This window comes from Ornithorhynchus anatinus, chromosome 19 (genome assembly GCF_004115215.2).
Source record: "Ornithorhynchus anatinus isolate Pmale09 chromosome 19, mOrnAna1.pri.v4, whole genome shotgun sequence".
In the NCBI taxonomy this organism is placed as follows: Eukaryota; Metazoa; Chordata; class Mammalia; order Monotremata; family Ornithorhynchidae; genus Ornithorhynchus; species Ornithorhynchus anatinus.
The window spans coordinates 16,442,695-16,462,815 of NC_041746.1; the positions used below are offsets into that span (position 1 = coordinate 16,442,695).

General features: G+C 54.6%; 1 protein-coding gene across 4 annotated transcripts in view; it reads left to right on the top strand.

Annotated features, from left to right (window-relative positions):
* Positions 1 to 20,121, top strand: part of DAAM2 (dishevelled associated activator of morphogenesis 2) — a 95,562-nt gene that overhangs the window by 57,268 nt on the left and 18,173 nt on the right. For 3 of the 4 annotated variants that reach the window (XM_029047338.2, XM_039914768.1, XM_029047340.2), the window contains 12 exons: positions 1,287 to 1,376; positions 2,689 to 2,763; positions 6,602 to 6,696; positions 8,408 to 8,741; positions 11,991 to 12,101; positions 12,298 to 12,401; positions 13,452 to 13,518; positions 14,351 to 14,468; positions 15,623 to 15,761; positions 16,990 to 17,048; positions 18,290 to 18,474; positions 19,584 to 19,892. In XM_029047338.2, coding sequence (XP_028903171.1) covers positions 1,287 to 1,376; positions 2,689 to 2,763; positions 6,602 to 6,696; positions 8,408 to 8,741; positions 11,991 to 12,101; positions 12,298 to 12,401; positions 13,452 to 13,518; positions 14,351 to 14,468; positions 15,623 to 15,761; positions 16,990 to 17,048; positions 18,290 to 18,474; positions 19,584 to 19,892 — 1,686 coding nt within the window. The remainder of the gene's footprint in view (positions 1 to 1,286; positions 1,377 to 2,688; positions 2,764 to 6,601; positions 6,697 to 8,407; positions 8,742 to 11,990; positions 12,102 to 12,297; positions 12,402 to 13,451; positions 13,519 to 14,350; positions 14,469 to 15,622; positions 15,762 to 16,989; positions 17,049 to 18,289; positions 18,475 to 19,583; positions 19,893 to 20,121) is intronic. The other variant, XM_029047339.2, reaches the window with a different exon arrangement.

Below are 20,121 nucleotides of genomic sequence, written 5' to 3' on the forward strand. Positions count from 1 at the left end.
CTGCTGAGAAATTGGGGCGCGCCCCAGTTGTACAGTGCCCCTCTCAAGATTTCTTAAGAAGCCTCTCACCCTTCTCTTCCCCGTCTCCCGCCCGAGCTGGGAGACAAGGGAGCAGGGTGTCTCCTTGGGAATTTCATGGGGATTTGAAATTCTGTGTCTGGGGCTGAGTCAGGAAGAAAACCCAGAAAATCTAGAGCCTCTTAATCTCTGGATTTCCTATCCCCTGGGCCTTCCACCAGTCCCAAGCAAGGCAGAAGGAGAGCGGGAGGGAGAGGGGAAGGGAGGGGAGGAGACACGAAAGGAAGGAGAGAGCGAGAGAAAGAGAGGAGATAGAGATAGAGAGAAACAGAGAGAGAGGGAAGGGGGGATGAAGGAAAGAAGCGAGAAAGGAGAGACGAGAAAGAGAAGCAGAGAGAGGAGAGATAAAGAGAGGGAGAGAGCGGGAAAGAGGGAGATGCTTGGGGTTGGAACTGACCTTAAAGGTCATCTAGTCCAGCCACCTGCCCCCGGGTACCCCCACCATGAGAGGAATAGCCCCACCAGCCCATCAGCAGGGAGAAAAACCAGATTATCCCAGGGAGCAGCTAGGCAGTGAGGAGAGAGAAGGCTGGAGAAGAGTGACAGTCTGGAGGGAGAATGAACCTGGGCCCTCTGAATGGGAATGGACAACCCAGCTAGCTCTTCTTCACCCACTACCCCGGGCTCAGCCTCACACCCGCATCCCAAGCCCTCAGGCTCCCATGATGCCAACAGACCACTGAACTATCAATGAATGGCATTTAGAGAGCACTTACAGTGTGCAGAGGAAGAACTTGGGAGAGTCAAATACAACAGAATTAACAGATGCGTTGCCTCCCCACAACGAGCTTACAGTCTAGAGGGCGTCTCTTTCAAAATTGGAGTAGGAGGTCAGGACAAATACTGCACAAATACTCTCGCCCACATCCTGCCTGTGGCCAGGAACACCTCCCCTCCTCACATCCATCAGAAAATCACTCTCTTCCACCTTCAAACCCTTATTAAAGGCACATCTCCTCCAAGAGGCCTTCCCCTTTTAAGCCCCCATTTCCTCCTCTCCCGCTCCCTTCCGCATCACCCTTACACTTGGATTTGCGCTTCCCGGGCCTCGGTTACCTCATCTGCAAAATGGGGATTGAGACCGTGAGCCCCACGTGGGACGGGGACTGTATCCGACTTGATTTGTCTGTATCCACCCCCAGGGTTCAGTACAGTGCTTGGCGTACGGTAAGGGCTTAACAAATGCCATCATTATTATTGCTATTCAGGATGAGCTGGACCTCACAGACAAGAACCGAGAGGCGGTGTTCGCCCTCCCGCCGGAGAAGAAGTGGCAGATCTACTGCAGCAAAAAGAAGGTGTGATTGGGTCCCTGCTCCGTTCCTGCCCCCGCCTTCCTGCAGCACAAACAAATCTAGGCCCACAGCAGGTCCCACTGCACACCATCAATTAATTTGAGTTTGTCCTGGCCCCGGGGAGAGGGAGGATAGCACCAGTCCAGGCTCCTTGTGGACTTCAGGAGCAGGGTGGTCTAGTGGAAAGATCCCGGGAGACAGAGGACCAGGATTCCACATTTGTCTCCTGTGTGACCTGGGGTAGGTCAGTTCACTCCTCTGCGCTGGAGATGGGGATTCGATACCTGTTCCCCCTCCTACTAAGACTGCGAGCCCCGTACGATCCTGTATTTATCCCACTGCTTAGTACAGTGCCTGGCACATAGTAAGTGCTTAAGAAATACCATAATTAGTATTAACTGTTATTATTCCCTGAAGGGAAGCTAGAGGAGGGAGGGAGGAAGGATGGGTCTCCTCTCTTTCCCCAGGCCGGACCAGTGAACTGGGTGACGTGAGCAGGACTGGAAGTGGGCACTGTGTGAGGAGGAATCCATTTAGAGCAGGATTTGAGATTAAATAATTTCCCAAGCTCAATGTACCCTGGGGTGGCACAAGTCGAAAGCCCTCAGGGTTGCCTTCCAAAATACTAATCTTTCCTCGGAGCTGAGGGGGAATTGAGAAGATGTAAATGGGGAAAGGGTTGTCACAGGGACAGGCCCTGGGGAGGAGCCAGGCACCTTGTTCAGATTCAGCCAGGGCGGGAACAGAGAAGTGAAGTGACTTGCCCAAGGTCACACAGCAGACAAGTGGCAGAGCCCGGATTAGAACCCATTACGTTCTGACTCCAGGCCCGTGCTCTATCCATTACACCATGCTGCTTCTCATACCTGTGATGACGCCAAGCGACCCTCCCCCATTACACTCGGGGCCTGTGAGGCCAAATCTGCCTTTCCAGCCTCCTCGAGAGCCCAGTCGGGTCCCCTGAGGACGAGGTTCAAAGGTCATATCGTCTAGTCCCCTGACCACAGGCAGAAAGGCCCAATCCCGAACCCAAAGTGCCTATATTATTCATTCAGTCATATTTTTTGAGCACTTACTGTGTGCAGAGCACTGTACTAAGCTCTTGGGAGAGTCCGAAACAACTATAAACAGACACTCCTGCCGGCAACGAGCTTACTTCCAAAGGGGAAGACAGGCATTAATAGAAATAAATTACAGATCTGTACACAAATCAGTGGTCCCTGGAGGAGGGAGCTCTGGGTGGGGGATAACTCCCGACCCCCTCAGAATCCAGCTCAGGACTCCGGCCCGTTTCTCAAACATCTCTTTGTTTCAGGAACAAGAGGATCCCAACAAGCTGGCGACCAGCTGGCCGGATTATTATATCGACCGCATCAACTCCATGGCTGCAGTGAGTACTCTCTGCCCAGAGCCCCGTCACTCGTCGGGGCAGAGACCCTGCTGCCCCCCCGCCCACCCCGGATAAGCCCGGGACAGACCCTGCTGTCTCCACAGACCCTGGTGTCTCCCTGCTCCGTCTGCACCCCCCTGCCCGGACACTTAGGGGTCTGACTTGTGTCCCTCCCCGACTGGCCCTCAGCAATCCGTCCATTTACAAATGTTCTTGTCTTGGCGTAGCCGAGCATGAGCCGGGGAGTCAGAAGGTCATGGGTTCGGATCCCTGCTCCGTCACTTGTCTGCTTTGGGACCTTGGACGAGTCGCTTCACTTCTCTGGGCCGCAGTTACCTCCTCGGTAAAACGGGGATCGAGAGAGTGAGCCCCATGTTGGCCAGGGACCGTGTCCAACCTGATTTGCTTTTATCCATCCCAGCACTTAGTACGGACGAGGGACATAGTAAGGGGTTAACAAATACCACAATTAAGAATCATAATCATTATTATTACCGCAACTATCACACATCTCTTCCTCCAGCTTCCTACCGCCAGAGCACCATGATGAGAATTAGCACGGCCTAGTGGATAGAGCACAGCCCGGGGAGTCAAAGAACCTGGGTTCTAATCCCAGCTCCGCCACTTGTCTGCTGCGTGACTTTGGGCAAGTCACTTCATTTCTCTGGGCCTCAGTTCTTTCATCTGCAAAATGGGGGCTAAGACCCTGAGCCCTCTGTGGGCCGTGGACCGTGTCCAAGCCGATTATCTTGTATCTACCCCAGCGCTTAGAATAGTGCCCGGCACACAGTAAATGCTTAACAAATATCACAAAAAAGCTAAAAATTACAACCAGAAAAAAAGGGCGAGAGGTCAACACGAGAGACGACGAGTAGGAAAATTGAGATAGGAGAGATTAGGATTAGAGGTATAGGGTGCGGACCGTGCCGCGCTGGGAAGCGAGGGAGAGGAAATGCCCTCTGTGAAAATGTCCGATTTTTCAGAAGGATCTGCCCAGCCAACTCGGACCTGTTTTATCCTGTTTCTCCTTGCTACATTCCTGGATGGCAGAGAGGGCTCCAGGGATGAGCACCAGAAGCCCAGAGAGGTCAACTGACTTCCCTCGGTTCACACAGCTAGCCAGGGGCCGAGAGGGTTCCAGGGATGAGAACCAGCGGCCCAGAGAGGTCGACTGACTCCCCTCAGGTCACTCAGTCAGCGGGGGCGGAGATAGAGGTGGGTCGCCTGCCAGCCCAGGCTTCAAGCCCGGGAGCCTGGACTCCACTAGCTCGGCCTGACCCGTCTTGTCCTCCTGATGCGCATCACTGCCGGCCCGTCGGACCTGGTTGGGACCTCGTCGCAGCTGAAGCTTCCGTCCCCTTCCTGCAGCCCCCACCTCGCCGCGGCCAGCCAAGGGACGAGCAGGAAAAGAGGGAGGGGGAAGGAGGGCGCACTGGTTTTTCAGCCTCTCCCCTCCATCGTCTTTAAAGCCCTCAATCACCTCGCTCCCTCCTACTCTGCCCCCTCGCTGCTCTCCTGTTATAACTCAGCCCACACTCTTTGCTCTTGTAATGCCAACCTACTCACTGTACCTCCATCTCTTCTATCTCAGCCCTGACCTCTCGCCCACCTCCTGCCTCTGGCCTGGAACTCCCTCCCTCTTCACATCTGACAGAAGATCACTCTCCCCGCCCTTCAAAGCCTTACTAAAGGCCCATCTCCTCCAAGAGGCCTTCCCTGACTGAGCCCTCATTTCCTCTTTTCCCACTCCCTTCCGAGTCGCCCTGATTTTCTCCCCTTACTCACCCCTCCCTCAGCCCCAGAGCCCCTATATGTCCATACCTGTAATTTATTTACTCATATTAATGTCCGTCTCCCCTTTTAGATTGTGAGCTAGTTGTGGGCAGGGAATGTGTCTACCATCTCCGTTATTCTGTACTTTCCCAAGCGCTTAGTGAAGTACACTGCACACAGTAAGCACTCAATAAATACCAGTGATTGATTGATTGACTCTCTCTCCCCAAGACTGAACAGCTCAAGCTCAGGACCCTAAGGTTAGGATGAGCGCAGTGTTTACTTCATTCCCTGCCCCCCAGGAGATGTCAGCCCTAAACCGGCCCAGGTGGAGGGGAATCTCTCCTCCTGGGTTTGAAGACCCCACATGAAGGAAATTCCTCCTTCAGAGTGGTGCAGTGAAAGCATGTGGGTCAGGAAGACAGAAGAGCCCTGATTCTTGCCTTGTTGCATGGCCTCCTGAGAATCCATTTACCTCGTGGGGACTCGATCTCCCTATCTGTAAAATGGGGACAACTGTACCCGCCCCATCACCATCTTACAGGAATTCCGCGAGCCCTTCGGAAACAATGATCAAAAATCAACTCCTCGTTCCAGCGATGTACGCCTCAGCTGGCAGGACTTTTTTTTATTATCTGACCTTAATCCCTCCCCCTGAGGGTCAAGTTCATTTTGTTCCATCTCAGTCGACGTCATCACCAACCTCTGCATGATTCCTCGCCAGTGACAGGGAGTCTGGTGTGAACTCAGACCCTCAGGAAGGAAGACCTCAGTGTCTTTGGCCTTTTCCTCTTAGGATGTGCAGAGAGCTTCCCGTTTCCTAGACCTCTCATTCTTATTTCGACTGCAGGCTCTGTGGGAGCTGATTCTTTCTTCCCAGCAAACCTCACTAGTGAAGTTTTATTAAGTGGGTGGCTAGCGCTGTACTAAGCGCTAGGGTGAAATCTAGGCACAGATCCTGGCCCCCAGAGGCCTCAGAACAAAGTGATGGGATGAATATTGCTGCCTGACACATAAGGAAGGACAAAATCACAGAAGCATGGGCCTGGAAGTCAGAAGCCCTGGGTTCTAATTCCACCTCTGCCCGTTGCTTGCTGCGTGACTTTTGTTTTTTAATGGTATTTGTCAGGCACTTACTATGTGCCAGACACTGTACTAAGTGCTGGGGTAGATACCAGCTAATTGGGTTGTAGGCAGATCATGTCCCATATGGGGCTTACACTTTTAATCATCATTTTGCAGTCGAGGTAATCAGTTTGGACAAAGAAGTTAAGTAAGTTGAGGCAAAGAGAAGTTCAGTAAGGTCACACAGCAGAAAAGCAGCGGAGCCGGGTTCGGAACCCAGGTCCTTCTGCCTCCCGTGCCCGTGCACTATCAACTAGGCCACGCTGCTTCTCTGGGCAAGTCGCCGTCGTTAACGTCAGAGTTATCCAGTCTCCACGACTTGTCTGCTGTGTGACTTTGGGCAAGTCACTTCAATTCTCTGTGCCTCAGTTACCTCATCTGAAAATGAGGATGGAGTCTGTGAACCCCATATGGGATAGGGACCGTGTCCAGCATGATTTTCTGTATCCAGCCCGGGTCTTGGTACAGTGCCTGGCACAGAGTAAAGCCCTCAACAAATACCACAGTTATTATCACGATTATTGTTTATTCATTCATGCAATCGTATTTCCTGAGTGATCACTGTGCGCAGAACACTGTACTAAGTGCATGGGAAAGTACAATACACCAGAGTTGGCAGACATGTCCTTGCCCACACTGAGCTTACGTTCTAGAGGCGAAGAGGCCGTGTGACCTTAGACCATCCTCTTAACTTTTCTGTGCCTCGGCTTCCTCAACTGTAAAATGGGGATTCAGTACTTGTTCTCCCTCTTACTTAGACTGTGAGCCCCATGTGAGACGGGGACTTCGTCCAACCTGCTTAAATTGTGTCTTCCCAGGGTTTAGAACGGTGCTTGGCACATAGTAAGTGCTTAACAGATACTATAATAATAATAAAAGATACAATATCAACAGTGATGTAATCCCGTGCCCTCCCCATTTCTGCCTGGCCATTCGACAGATGCAGACCCTGTACGAATTTGACGAGGAGGAGACGGAGATGAGGAACAAAGTTGTTGAAGACTTGAAGACGGCCTTGCGAACTCAGCCCATGAGGTAACTTAAACTAGCTCGGTCCCGTTCCATTTCCACAGGCAGGACCCCGGGGGGGTTCTCTCTCTACCCCCTTCACTGGGTTGGGGGGTGGGGGTGAACAGATCCCAATCCCAGCCCTCCATCTCCCCCCGTCCCCCGAAGAAAATTGACTCACAGAGCCGCCGGGGTGCCGAGACGTAGAAGACCTGCCAATTTCCCATTTAGGCTGGGATCCATCGGTCGATTAAGCGAGCGCAATATTCAAGAGTTGGGAACTGATCCTTCTTCTGAATCCTGCATCGGGCTATTTTATCAAGCCATTAATCAATTGTATTAATTGAGTGGTTACTGTGTGCAGAGCACGGTATAACAGAGACGTTTCCCTGCCCACAAGGAGCTTCCGATCTAGAGTCTGTAATGTCCCCAGCGTGAACTACGTCCGGAGCCCCGAATGGGTGCTCTAGGGAGGGTCAGGGAGAAGATGGAGCGATCACAGACCCCAGTCCCTGAGGAGAGGGAGGTCGGAAGGGGGAGACGGGGAAGGAGCGGGCACACGGAGAGACAGAAAGGGCAGATGGCGGAGCAGAGACCCTTTCATCACATAATACGGACTGGAGGCCACTGGGTTAGGGATAAGACCAGGTAGGGAGGAAGTTCCAATCAGTCAACCGCTATTTAGTACAGTGCCTGGGACACAGTGAGTGCTTAGGAAGCACCGTGGCCTAGTGGATAGACCGTTGGTCTGGCAGTCAGAAAGACGTAGGTTCTAATCCCGACTCCGCCGTCCGTCTGCTTCGTGACCTCGGACGTGTCACTTCACTTCTCTGTGCCTCAGTTCCCTCACTGTGCCTAGACTTCACCCTAGCGCTCAGTATAGCGCTAGCCACCCAAAAAGCACTTAATAAAAGACTACTACTTTATGGGTCAAGCGCTGTTCTAAGCACCGGGGACGGAGACTGTGAGCCCCAAGTGGGACGGGGACTGTGTCCACCCTGATTAGCTTGTACCTTATCCCAGTGCTTAGAATAGTACTTGGCACATAATGTTTAAATACCATTATTATTAATAATAAAACCATTATTATTACTATTAATGATAATCAATGGTACTTATAAGTGCTCGCCGTGTGCAGAAAACTGTACTAAGCTCTTGGGAGAGACCAATACAGTGGAGTTGGAAAAGATGATTCAGGCCTTCAAAGAGCTTACAGTCCTTCGCAGGAGCAGGCATTAAAAGGAATTATAAATAGTGGAAATAGTTGAGTTTAAGCAATGAGGGGTACAGGGGAGTGTGGACAAAGTCAGAGAAGCTCAGTACAGTGGCCCACGGGCACGAGGTCCGGCAACTACGTGGACCCCAGCAGCTTTCCCGTGGGCAGAGCACGTCACCGTTTATTGTTGTATTGTACTTTCCCAAGTGCTTGGTACGTTGCCCTGCACGTAGTAAGCTCTCAGTAAATACGACTGAATGAATGAACGACGTGTCCCTCCACCCTGTAAGTTCACTGTGGGCAGGAAACCTGCCTACTAACTCTGTCCTGCTGTACTCTCCCAAGCGCTTAGTACAGTGCTCTACGGCAAGTGCTCCGTAAATACGATCGACGTGTGGCTGCTGACGTTGACGAAGCGGGAAACCCCAGGGCTCACGGCCTGGCCCGCGGTCTCCCCCCCCCACCCCCGTCCCTCCCGTCCTCCCCGTCCCCGTCTCCGCCCCCTCCCGCCCGCCGCCTCAGGTTCGTGACCCGCTTCATGGAGCTGGACGGGCTGAGCTGCCTGCTGAGCTTCCTGAAGTGCATGGACTACCAGACGTCGGAGAGCGCCATCCACACCGCCGTCATCGGCTGCGTCAAGGCCCTGATGAACAACACCCAGGGCCGGGCCCACGTGCTGGCCCACCCCGAGAGCATCGACGTCATCGCCCAGAGCCTGCGCACCGAGAACGTCAAGACCAAGGTGGCCGTGCTGGAGATCCTGGGGGCCGTCTGCCTCGTGCCCGGCGGCCACCGCAAGGTCCTGCAGGCTATGCTTCATTACCAGGTCTACGCCTCCGAGAGGACCAGATTTCAGGTCAGTTCCCTCCCGGGACCCCTTCTTCTCACCTCCAATCCTCTCTCTTCCTTCCGTCGGTCCTATCTGTTGAGCGCTTACTGGGTGGAGAGCACTGTGCTAAGCCCTTGGGCACGGGCCTGGGAGTCAGAAGGTAGCGGGTTCCAATCCCAGCTCTGCCACTTTGCCGTGTGATCTTGGGCACAAATCATTTCACTTCTCGGGGCCTCAGTGACCTCATCTGTGAAATGGGGATCGAGACTGTGAGATCTGTGCGGGACAGGGACTGTCTCCGATCCTATTTGCTTGTATCCATCCCAAAACTTAGTACAGTGCCTGATACATAGTAAGTGCTCCATAAATACTATTACCGTTTTCATTATTATTATTACAATATAACAGGGTTGGTGCATACCTTCCCTGTCCACAACAAGCTAACAATAATAATAACAATAATGATCACTGGGACAGTTAAGCACATATTATGGGCCAAACACTGTTCTAAGAGCAGGGGTAGATACAAGATAACCCGTGCTGGGTGAAGGACGGATAGGGATTAGGGTGATCAAACAGGCTCTCTGGGGTCAACTGAAGAGCGGAGTCGGAACAAAAGGGGCTAAAGAAAATTTTCAAGATAGAAGAAAGCAGATCCTCATCGATGTGACGTTAGTCGCCGACAATTAGACAACGAGCAGTGTGGCCTATAGGTTATAGCACGGGTCTGGGGGTCAGAAGGACCGGGTTCTAATCCTGGCTCTGCCACTCATCTGCTGCATGACCTTGGGCAAGTTACTTAACTTCTCTGGGCCTCAGTTCCTTTCATTCGTAAAATGCGGATTAAGACTGTGAGCCCCGTGTGGGACAGGGACTGTGTCTAACCTGATTAGCTGGTATCTACCCCGGCACTTAGTACGGTACTTGACACAGAGTAAGCACTTGGCAGAGACCGGAGTTATTTAATTAATTAATAAGCAGCAGTGGCAGTGGTGGGTGGTCTATCCTGGAAAATTAAAACTGGGATTCCATCTCAAGCGGAGGCTTCCGTTGTCATCTCCCCCAGCGCTTAGAACGCTGTTTCCCACAGAGTAAGCATTTAACCTGCTCTCAAGACCGCACTGGGAGAATTTCCAGGCCTTTACCAGTCCCGACTAGGGGAAGGAGAGTCAAGCTGAGGCATATCCATTCCAATCCTAGCTTGGCGGTGGCTAGAGAGTGGCAGGCAATCTGCGACAAGTCAAAACTCACGCGTCTGGGCAGCGGGAGAGAGTCGAGGGCGGAAACTCCAGTTTACTGCCCGGAAGGAGGCAGTGGTAAACCGCTTCTGGATTTTTACCAAGAAAACCCTCTGGATCCACTACCAGAACGGTTGCAGATGGAGAGCGGGGCGTTCTGGGAGAGATGCCTCCGTGGCGTCGCGATGGGTCGGAAACGACTCGGCCTAAGGCAAGACAAGCGCTTAACAGGTATCATTAAATAAAAAACAAGACGGCTATGACACCGAGAGACAAAACCCGAAAGCGGAACCTGGTCTTGCTCGCAGCAGATGTGATAACACCGAGAGGAGCGAGCTTTAAGTGTGTGGAAGGGATTGTCTGTCACACCCTGGTCTTATCAGCCACACACTCATGGGTAAAGTCCCTCTGTCAGCGAGTCCTCTTCAAGCCCCGAGAGACAGTTTTTCAGACCACAGCATTACAGACCTACTGTGGTGGACTGTGGGTGACGTAGTGTGAGAGGGGTCTGAAGGAAAGGCAGGCTCAAAGCTGATGAGAGTTTGGAAATGTTGTCACGGAGGGTCCACAGAGTGGACAATTCATCTGCTGAGGGTCGAGCGTACTTTCCTCACGAGAGCAGCGGCATTCTTGGGTTGGGTGCTGGCAGAAGGCGGGGGCTTAAGACCTCTCCAAACTCCACAACCATATCTGCTCCCGGGGAAAAGGAAAAATCCACAGTGAGACTGTAAATTGCCAAAGTCCATCCCATTTTCTTTCCTAAAACCTTTTTCTATTGACTTTTCCCTGCTCTAGTCCTTTCTCTCTCTCTCTCTCAATATATATGTATACATATATAATTCGATCCAACAACCGATCTCATCTGTTGAGCACTTGCTGTGTGCCAAGCACTGTACTAAGCACTGGGTACTAAGCAAGGCAATTAGGTACCACACGGGGCTCACATTCTAAGTAGCACGGGTATTGAGTCCTCCTTTTGCAGGCGAGGGAACAGAGAAGTGAAATGACTTTCCCAGGGTATCCCAACAGGTAAGCGGCAGGGCCGGGATTAGAGTCCAAATCCTCTGACTCCCGGGACCGTGTTCTTTCCACCAAGAGCCAATCGATCGATTAACCAATCAATCACTGGTATTTACCGAGTGACCAGTGTGCCCTGAGCATTGTGCTGAGCGTTTAACCGCTAGGGCGTGTTTACAGTCGCGGTGAAAGATCTCGTTCCTGACTTCAAGGGTTCTGTAATCTAATGGAACGCCCTGCCAAATGATTTATAGTGGGAGGAAGGAAAGTGGGACTTTGCACAAGGAAATAAATCAGTTGGTCAATCTGTCTCTGTCCCTCATCTCTGACCGGGTCATCCGCTGTGGGCAAAATGCTACAGGGAGGGACAGAGGAAAGAGAAAGGACAGATTCTCTCTTTGAGGACTTCAGGGCATTTAATATAAAGAATAATAATTATGGTATTTGTTAAGCGCTCACTATATGGCAAGCACTGTTCTAAGTGCTGGGGAGGATGCAAGGTAATCATCAGGTCGTCCCACATGGGGCTCACAGTCTTAATCGCCATTTTACAGATGAGGTAACTGAGGCCCAGAGGAGTTTGCTTGAGCTTACCCAAGATCACATAGCAGACAAGTGGCGGAGCTGGGATTAGAACCCATGACTTCTGACTCTCGTGCTCGCGCTCTTTTCACTAAGCCACACGGCTTCTCTTTTGTTCTCGATCTGCCTTCCCTCAGTCACCAATCAACCGTGAGACTGGGATGGACCTTGAGAGGTCATCTCATCCATCCCTCTGCCTTCAGGCAGGTCAAGACCCCCTTCCCCGTGAGTCCCATTTTCCAGCCATTTCTCCCCGTTCAGACTTTCCCCCGGTCCCGTTCACCTCCTCTCCGCCCCTCCTCCTGAGAGTCCGGCATTCACCCCCATGCTCCGGCCACGGCGTGGCCGAGGCCAGAGAGTGGGCAGACCGACGGCCCACGGGATGGAGGCCGCGGTGGTCTCGGCCCCACCAAACCCGCTCCCCCCTCTGTGCCCCCAGACCTTGCTGAACGAGCTGGACCGCAGCATGGGCCGCTACAGGGACGAAGTCAACCTCAAGACGGCCATCATGTCCTTCATCAACGCTGTCCTCAACGCCGGCGCCGGGGAGGTGAGGGGCCCCGGCCGGGGACAGAGAGGAGGCCGGGGGGCCGGGGGCTGGCGGGAGTCGTGGAGGTGATTAGGCTGAAGGGGGCCGGGCACTGGACAGTGGTGGATTGGAAACTGAATTGGATGGGGGCGGGGGGGCGGCATCCCCGCGTGGAGTGGGAGCCTCTCCTGACCCTCGTGCCTCTCATCCATCCCAGGACAACCTGGAGTTCCGGCTGCATCTGCGGTATGAATTCCTCATGCTGGGCATCCAGCCCGTCATCGACAAGCTGCGGGGGCATGAAAATGCCACCCTGGATCGGTGAGCTTCCCCACTGGATGCCTCAGCGTCCCAGGTCCCCACTGTCCAGGTCCCCTGGCATTCCACTGTCCAGGTGGTCCAGTGTCCCAGTGTCCCACCTCAGCACCCCAATTCATTGATTCAATCGTATTTATTCAGGGCTTAGTACAGTGCTCTGCTTACTTACTGTGTGCAGAGCACTGTACTAAGCCCTTGGAATGTACATTTCCGCAACAGATAGAGACAATCCCTGCCCAACGATGGGCTCACAGTCTAAAAGCTGACCATAATCCCAGTGCCCCACTTCCCAAAATTGTATCTTCCCAGCCCCCACCCCAATCCTTCAGTGACCGGCCCTGGGCGTCTTGGGTCTGGGAGTCAGAATTACCTGCATTCTAATCCTGGCTCTGCCACGTGTCTGCTGTGTGACCTGGGCAAGACGCTTCACTTCTCTGGACCTCAGTCCCCTCACCTGTAAAATGGGGATTAAGAGTGTGAGCCCCATGTGGGACAGGGACCGTGTCCAACCCGAATGACTTGTATCTACCCCGGCGCTTAGAACAGTGCTTGGCACACAGTACGTGCTTAACAAGTAGCATAACTATTACTATTAATCTCAGCACCCCAGTCCACCAGGATTGTGCTGCCCCAATGTCCCACATCACAATTCCCCAGCGGTCCAGACTCCAGTAACCCACCTGGTCAGTGCCTCAGTGCCCCACAACCAGTACCCCCCAGATCCAGGACCCCGGGCTAGAAATCTTCTTTGACCCCAGACAGCAGGGTCAGCCCCAACCCTCTCCCTTGTCCTTTTTGTGGAGAAGCAGTCGACCCCCTGCCCGTCAATGCCCCCAGTGTCCATCCCGGAGGTAGGAACGCGGAAGGGGCTGCCAGGGTCCCTGCTCTGAAGGGACCGACGGCTGATGGTGAAGAGGAAGGACAGGACAGCCACGTAGACTTGGGTCGGGCCAGCGGCCGGGGGGGAGGGAGGTCCGGCCCCAGGCTGCCCCTCGCCCCCCAGGGAGCAGGTGCGGAGGGAGGCTGAGGGTGGACTGCCGCTTCCCTCTCCAGGCACTTGGATTTCTTCGAGATGATCCGGAACGAGGATGACCTGGAGCTGGCCAAGCGGTTCGATGTGGTCAGTCGGTTTCCCGGGAGAGTCTAGGGTGGGGGGACGAGGCGGGCTCTTGGGGTGCAGTCCAGCGGCTCGAAAGATATCACACAGAGCCCAACTCCCCCGGCTCCTTGGACTTAGGACCCTGGGGTCTTGGGGAGCAGGGGAAGGGCCCGGCTAAGAGCAGGAGAAGAGGCCACTCCAGGGGGGAGACTAGCTTGGATCATATTTTCTGAACACTTACTATGAGCAGGGCACTGTATTACACGCTTGGGAGAGCACAACGCAACAATAGTACAGTTCTCCGCACATAGTAACCGCTTAATAAATACTATCGAAGGAAGGAACGATACGACGGACACATCCCTTGCCCAAAGTGAGCTCACGGTCTAGAGGAGGAGACAGACGTTGATATAAATAAATTATGGATAGGTACAAAAATGCTGAGGGGGTGGGGCAGGGTGGATGGGGAATAAAAGGAGTAAGTTGGGATGTTGCAGAGGGGAGCGGGAGAAAGGAGGGCTTAGTCAGGGAAGGCCTCTTGGAAGAGGTGTGCCTTCAATAAGGCTTGGAAGTGGGGGAGAGTCATTGTCAGACACGAAGAAGGAGGGCATTCCAGAGAGCCCGCGCGCTTAGCGCAGAGCTCCGCCCAGAGTCGGGGCTCTATAAATAATACTGATAAATAATAAAACAACTCCAGGCTGTGAGCTCGCTGTGGGCTGGGAATGCGTCTGCGGTTCTGTCGTACTCTCCCGGGTGCTTAGTACAGTGCTTTGCACGCCGTGAGCACTCGGTAAATACGATCGAATGCGTGACCCCCGCCAATCCCTCCCATCCACAACCCCGTCCCCACCAGGTTCACGTTGACACCAAGAGTGCCTCGCAGATGTTTGAGTTGATCAAGAAGAAGTTGAAACACACGGAAGGCTACCCTTACCTGCTCTCTGTCCTCCAGCACTGCCTGCAGATGCCCTGTGAGTCCTTCCGCCTCTTCTCTCCTCCCCTCCTCCGTTCCTCTCCTCACGCACCCGCTAGGGACGGGTAATTGGACGGAACCGCCGAAGGAGCAGGTCACCAGGAGGGCCGTCAGAGCCCCAAGAGCAAGCGGCTTTGGCCTGTCCATCTCGGGAGATTTCTCAGCCAGGCAAGGAGACCTAATAAATCGGCCAATCGGTAACAATAATAATAATAATAACGGTCCTGATATTTGTTAAGCACTTACTACGTTCCGGGAACTGTTCTAAGCGCCGGGGAAGATACGAGATAATTGGGTTGGACGCAGTTCCGGTCCCATATGGGGCTCACAGTCTTAATCCCCATTTTACAGAGGAGGGAACTGAGGCACAGAGCTGTGAAATGACTTGCCCAAGGTCCCACAGCAGACAAACGGCAGAGACGGAATTAGAACCCAGGCCCTCCTGGCTCCCGGGCCTCGGTTACTTATCTGTAAAGTGGGGATTCAATCCTATTCCCTCCTTCTTAGACCGTGAGCCCCATTTCGGACAGGGACTGTGTCCAACCTGATTGGCTTGTATCTACTCCAGAACTTAGAAGAGTGCTTGGCGCCTAATGAGCGCTTAACAAGTACCATCATCATTATTGTTATTATCGTTATTTTGTGCCGGGGACTCCCCTCGACCACAAGCTCACTGTGGGCAGGAAACGTTTCTACCAACTCTGGTATATTGTACTTTCCCAAGCGCTTAGTCGAGTGCGCCGCACACAGTAAGCGCTCAATATATCCGATCGATAGATTCATTTCTAGTCGCTGGGGTAAATGCAAGTTAATCGGGCTGGAGACGGTCCCTGTTTCACTTGGGGCTCACAGTGTAAATCCCCATTCTACAGAGGAGGTCACTGAGGCCCGGAGAAGCAAAGTGACTTGCCCACGGTCACTCGGCAGACAAGTGGCAGAACCCAGGTCCCCTGACTCCAAGAGCCACGCTCCTTCCACTAGACCACGCTGCTTCGCCTTTTTTGTCTCCCTCTTTCCGTCCCATCCTCGGGGTCCATTCCCAGGAGAACTGGGGGCGGGGGGGGCGGGGAGGAGCCGTCGGACCCGTGAGCGGGGCTGGAGGTGGTCCCGGGGAGAGGCCCCCAGCACCGCCCCCGTCTGCTCGGGCCACAGATAGACGGAACGGGGGCAGCCTCCATCAGTGGCAGCTTCTGGATCGGATCCTGCAGCAGATCGTCCTGCAGGACGAGAAGGGAGTCGATCCCGACCTGGCCCCGCTGGAGAACTTCAACGTCAAAAACATCATCAAGATGTGAGTGGCCCCGGCTCCATCCTTCCCTCCCCCTGACGTCCCCCTGGGGTCGGGCTGCGCTCCCGAGCCCGGCGGACGACCACTCACCTAGTCCCGAGAACGCCGAGGGCACTGAGGCCTCCTCCTCTGGGTGCCTGGGGTAGTAATAATAATTGTGGTATTTGTTAAGCCCTTACTATGTGCCAGCACAGTTCTAAATACTGGGGTAGATACAAGACAGTCGAGTTGGACACAGTCCCTGTCCCACATAGGCCTCGCAGTCTTAATCCCCATTTTACAGATGAGGGAACTGAGGCCCAGTGACGTGATTCGCCCAAGGTCACACAGCAGACACGTGGCGGGCCCGGGATTAGAACCCAGGTCCTTGCCAGGTCCCGGGCTCGATCCACTAGGCCTCGAGGGCTCGTGGGCTGAGCCGGTCCTTGTCCCGGAGGAGCTCTCGGTCTGAAAGGGGATGAAGGCTACTGCCCGGTCAGTTTGTTCTCCGGAGATTCAGGAGCCACAGGAGGGAAGGGATCAGGAAAGGCTTAACTGGTGAGGAGGGGGGTGGGAGGTTGGGGATTCTGGGGAGGCTTCCAAGAGGAGGTGGTCTCACACCAGGCTGCTGAAGGGATGGAAAGGAGGGGAGAGTGTGGAAAGGAACGAGGAGGCGGTTCCAAGCTGATGAGCCTGAGGTGACAGTTCAGGCCTCAGAGAGGGGGGTTTGTGGGTGGGGGACGGAGGGACGGAGGGTCTCACTTGCCCACCCAGAGGGAGGTTTGTAACCACAGCTATCCTAGTCACGCGCTGTTTCTGCCCCCTCCTCCCCAGCCTCCTCTACTCGCTCATTCATTGTCATTCAATCCTATTTATTAAGTGCTTACTGTGTACAGAGCACTGTACTAAGCGCTTGGGAAACTACATCACAACAATAAAGAGTGACAATCCCTGCCCACAACGAGCTCTTCACCCTCCTCAAAGATCAGTCCGAGTGCTCTCATTTCCCAGCCCATGAGATCCCACTGACTTCCCCTACCCCGCACCCTGGGAATGTTTCTCCATTTCTGCTTCTCCCTCCAACGGGAGGCCGGGGAGAGAGTCGAGGGGGGAACACAAGGTCCCTGTCCCGGCCCCGGAAGCGGGTCAGTTGTCGGTAGACTGCCTCGTGGCCTGCCGTCCCGGTGAGGCGGGGGCGCGGACCAGGGGGGCGGGGACGGGGCAGACCCAGATCATCGGTTGTGTCTTCCAGGCTGGTAAACGAGAATGAGGTAAAGCAGTGGAGGGAGCAGGCCGAGAAGTTCCGCAAAGGTGAGGGGCCACGGGTCCGCGTTTGTCCGTGTATAAGTACGTGTCGGTGCGTGCAAGAATCTACTTTTATGTGGGCCAGGAGGAGTGTGTTCACGGAGGTTTGGGGGGGCAGGACGGGGCGTATAAGTGGGCGTGCGAGGATGGGCAGTTGCTCGCTATTAGATCAACGATGGCATCCGTTAAACGCTTCCTATGCACCAAGCACCGTTCTAAGCGCTGGGGTAGATACCAGCTAATCAGTTTGGACACAGTCCCTGTCCCACACAGCACTCACCGTCTTAATCCCCATTTTACAGTTGAGGTAACTGAGGCGCAGAGAAGTGAAGCGACTTGCTCAAGGTCACCCAGCAGACAAGGGGCGGAACTAGGATTAGATCCCAGATCCTTCTGACTCCCAGTTCTATACTCTACCCACTAGGCCATGCTGCTTCTCTTAGATCATCTATCTGGATTGAAGAAATCAGGCAGCGAACACAAGGGAAATCAATCAGCGGGGCTTAAAGAAGCCACCTGTTGCCCCTCCTTACATTTAAATTCCAAGAAATATTTCAAGGTTCCACCCTGGATTTGACGGGGAGAAGGGGACGGCAGGTGTTCTGAACTTTCCTCGCCCAGAATGTTTTCACATCCCTTTCTTTTCTGTCCTCACATCCACTCTGGGAGGCCAGAAGGGTCGGAAATGACTTACCTCATTGCCCAGAGGGTAAACTGAGGCGCCCTGTGTTCAAGCGACTGTCCCCGGGTCACCCAGCAGATCAGAAGCTATACTAATAAAGATTGTGACATTTGTTAAGTGCTAAGTGAATAGCATGTAATCCGATCCGACACCGTCCCCATGCCCCTCAAGGCTCACCGTCTAAGAGGGAGGAAGAACAAGTCTCGAATTCCCATTTTACAGATGAGAAACTGAGAAACTAAAGAAGTGACGGGACCCGCCCTGGGTCACCCAACAGGCTCCTTGGCTGAGTCACGATTAGAACCCAGGGCCTCTGACTTCCAGGCCAAGGCTGTTTCCTCTAGGCCACGCCGCTCTCCGGGACTGGGCTTGATTAGACTAGCAGACGAGGACAAATCTCAGGTCTCCCAGTCTTTCCTGTAGGGAGGGTTGGCCGGGACCCCTGCCCTGTAAGCGTCACCTGTTTTTTTTTTGGGGGGGGGGGGGATCCTCCCTAGCCCGGCAACACCCCCCGCTTATCCTCAGTAGTGACACCCCACCCCCACCCCCATCACCTCGCCCCCAGAGCACACGGAGCTGGCCAGCCGCCTAGAGAGGAAGGAGCGTGAGTGCGAGACCAAGACGCAGGAGAAGGACGAGATGATGAAGACGCTGAACAAGATGAAGGACAAACTCCAGCGGGAGTCCCTGGAGCTGAGGCAGGCCCGGGAGCACATGGCTGAGCTGGTAGCTCAACTCAGTGAGTTCTCGGTACGAGCCGGGCCTCCCCCAATCCCCACTACTCTGGCCAGGCCTGCTCTGGTCTGGTCTGTTCCGCTCCGTTCCTGTTCCTGGCGTGACCCGTTCCCGTTTCTTGACCGCTCTAGCTTCTCCTCTTCCTCTTCTGGCCTGTCCTTGTCCTTGCGGGACCCGTTCCTCTTTCTGGTCTGCTCTGTCTCGTTCTGGCCTGTTCCGGTTCCTGTCCTTGGCCTTTCCTGTCACGTTCCTCTACTTGTCCTGCCCTAGTTTGTTTCTTTTTCCTGTTCCTGTCCTTTTCTGACCTGTTCCTGTTCCACTTTCTGTACCTTTCCTATCCTGTTCCCGTTCCTGTTTCTGCCCTTGGCCTTTCTTATCCTGTTCCTATAGCTGTCCTGTCCTAGTCTGTCTCCTCTTCTTGTTCCTGGCCTTTCCTGTCCTGTTTCTGTACCTGTCCTGTCCCGGTCTCTTCCTGTTCCTATTCCCGTTCCGGCCTTGTCCTGCGCTGCTCCGTTTCTGTTCCTGACCTGACCTTTTCCATCCCGTTCGTGTTCTTGACCTTTTCTGTCCTGTTCCTGTTCCTCATCCTGTACCTTTCCTGTCACGCCCTTTTCTGTTACTGTTGCTGTTCCTGGCCTGTCGTGTCCCACCCTGATGGCAGCAGCGGGGCTGGGCTGGTGCCGGGCCCTCCAGACCAGACTAGCATCTGGGTAGCGGATGGAACCTAGGCTTGACCCACATTTCCTACACCTGGATGTGAGAGGGGACACTCACTCACGTGTTCTGGCCGTGTACGTGTTCGTGTCTGTCTGTCTGTGGGGCCGTGAGGCTTTCTCTGGCAGTGCCTCGCTCTGTGTGTGTCTGTAAGGATTTCCCTGACCGCGACTCACTGTGCCCATTGATGCGAGCTGAGCTGTGGCTGAGAGCCCGGGAGGGCTACGCGGGGAGAGGTGAAGGTGTGAGGGTGTGAGAGTGACAGGGTATGAAGGTGTGGCCATTTGGGCACATAAGAGTGTGAGAGGGTCAGGGTTTGAGGGCGTGTGAGTGCAGCGGGGAGGGGGGATGGAAACAACCGGGCGGGGGAAGGCCATCTCTGAGGGTCCTCCTGGGGTCTTGTCTTCCAGCAGGGCGCCTCCGTCTCCTTCCCTCCGCCCCCGCCCCCCGGGGGACCGTCCGCCCTGCCGTCCGCCCTCGTGTCCGGCGACCTGCCCCCGCCCCCGCCGCCCCTGCCCTTTGTCTGCTGCCCGCCCCCGCCTCCCCCTCCCCCGCCGCCCGGGGCACCCCCTCCTCCTCCGGGGGCGCCCCCCTGCTTCGGCACGCCGCCCCCACCCGTCTCTTCCTGCGGCGGTGGCGGCGGGTCCACGCCAAGGAGGAAGTGCGTCCCACAGCCTTCCCACCCTCTCAAGTCCTTCAACTGGGCCAAGCTGACCGAGGTGAGTGAGGCCGCCCCAGAGCCGGACAGAGTTCGGGGGTCAGCGTGGCCGGCCCTCTGCCTCCGGCCCACCCCGGGCCGGCGGCCTTAAAGTCTTCCCGACCGATACGGAGGCTCCTTACATCACCTCTCTGGGTCACCCACGTCGGTCAGTCGTATTTATTGAGCGCTTACTGGGTGCACAGCACTGCATTAAGCACTCGGGAGAGTAAGCTCCCCCGGGGCCGTAA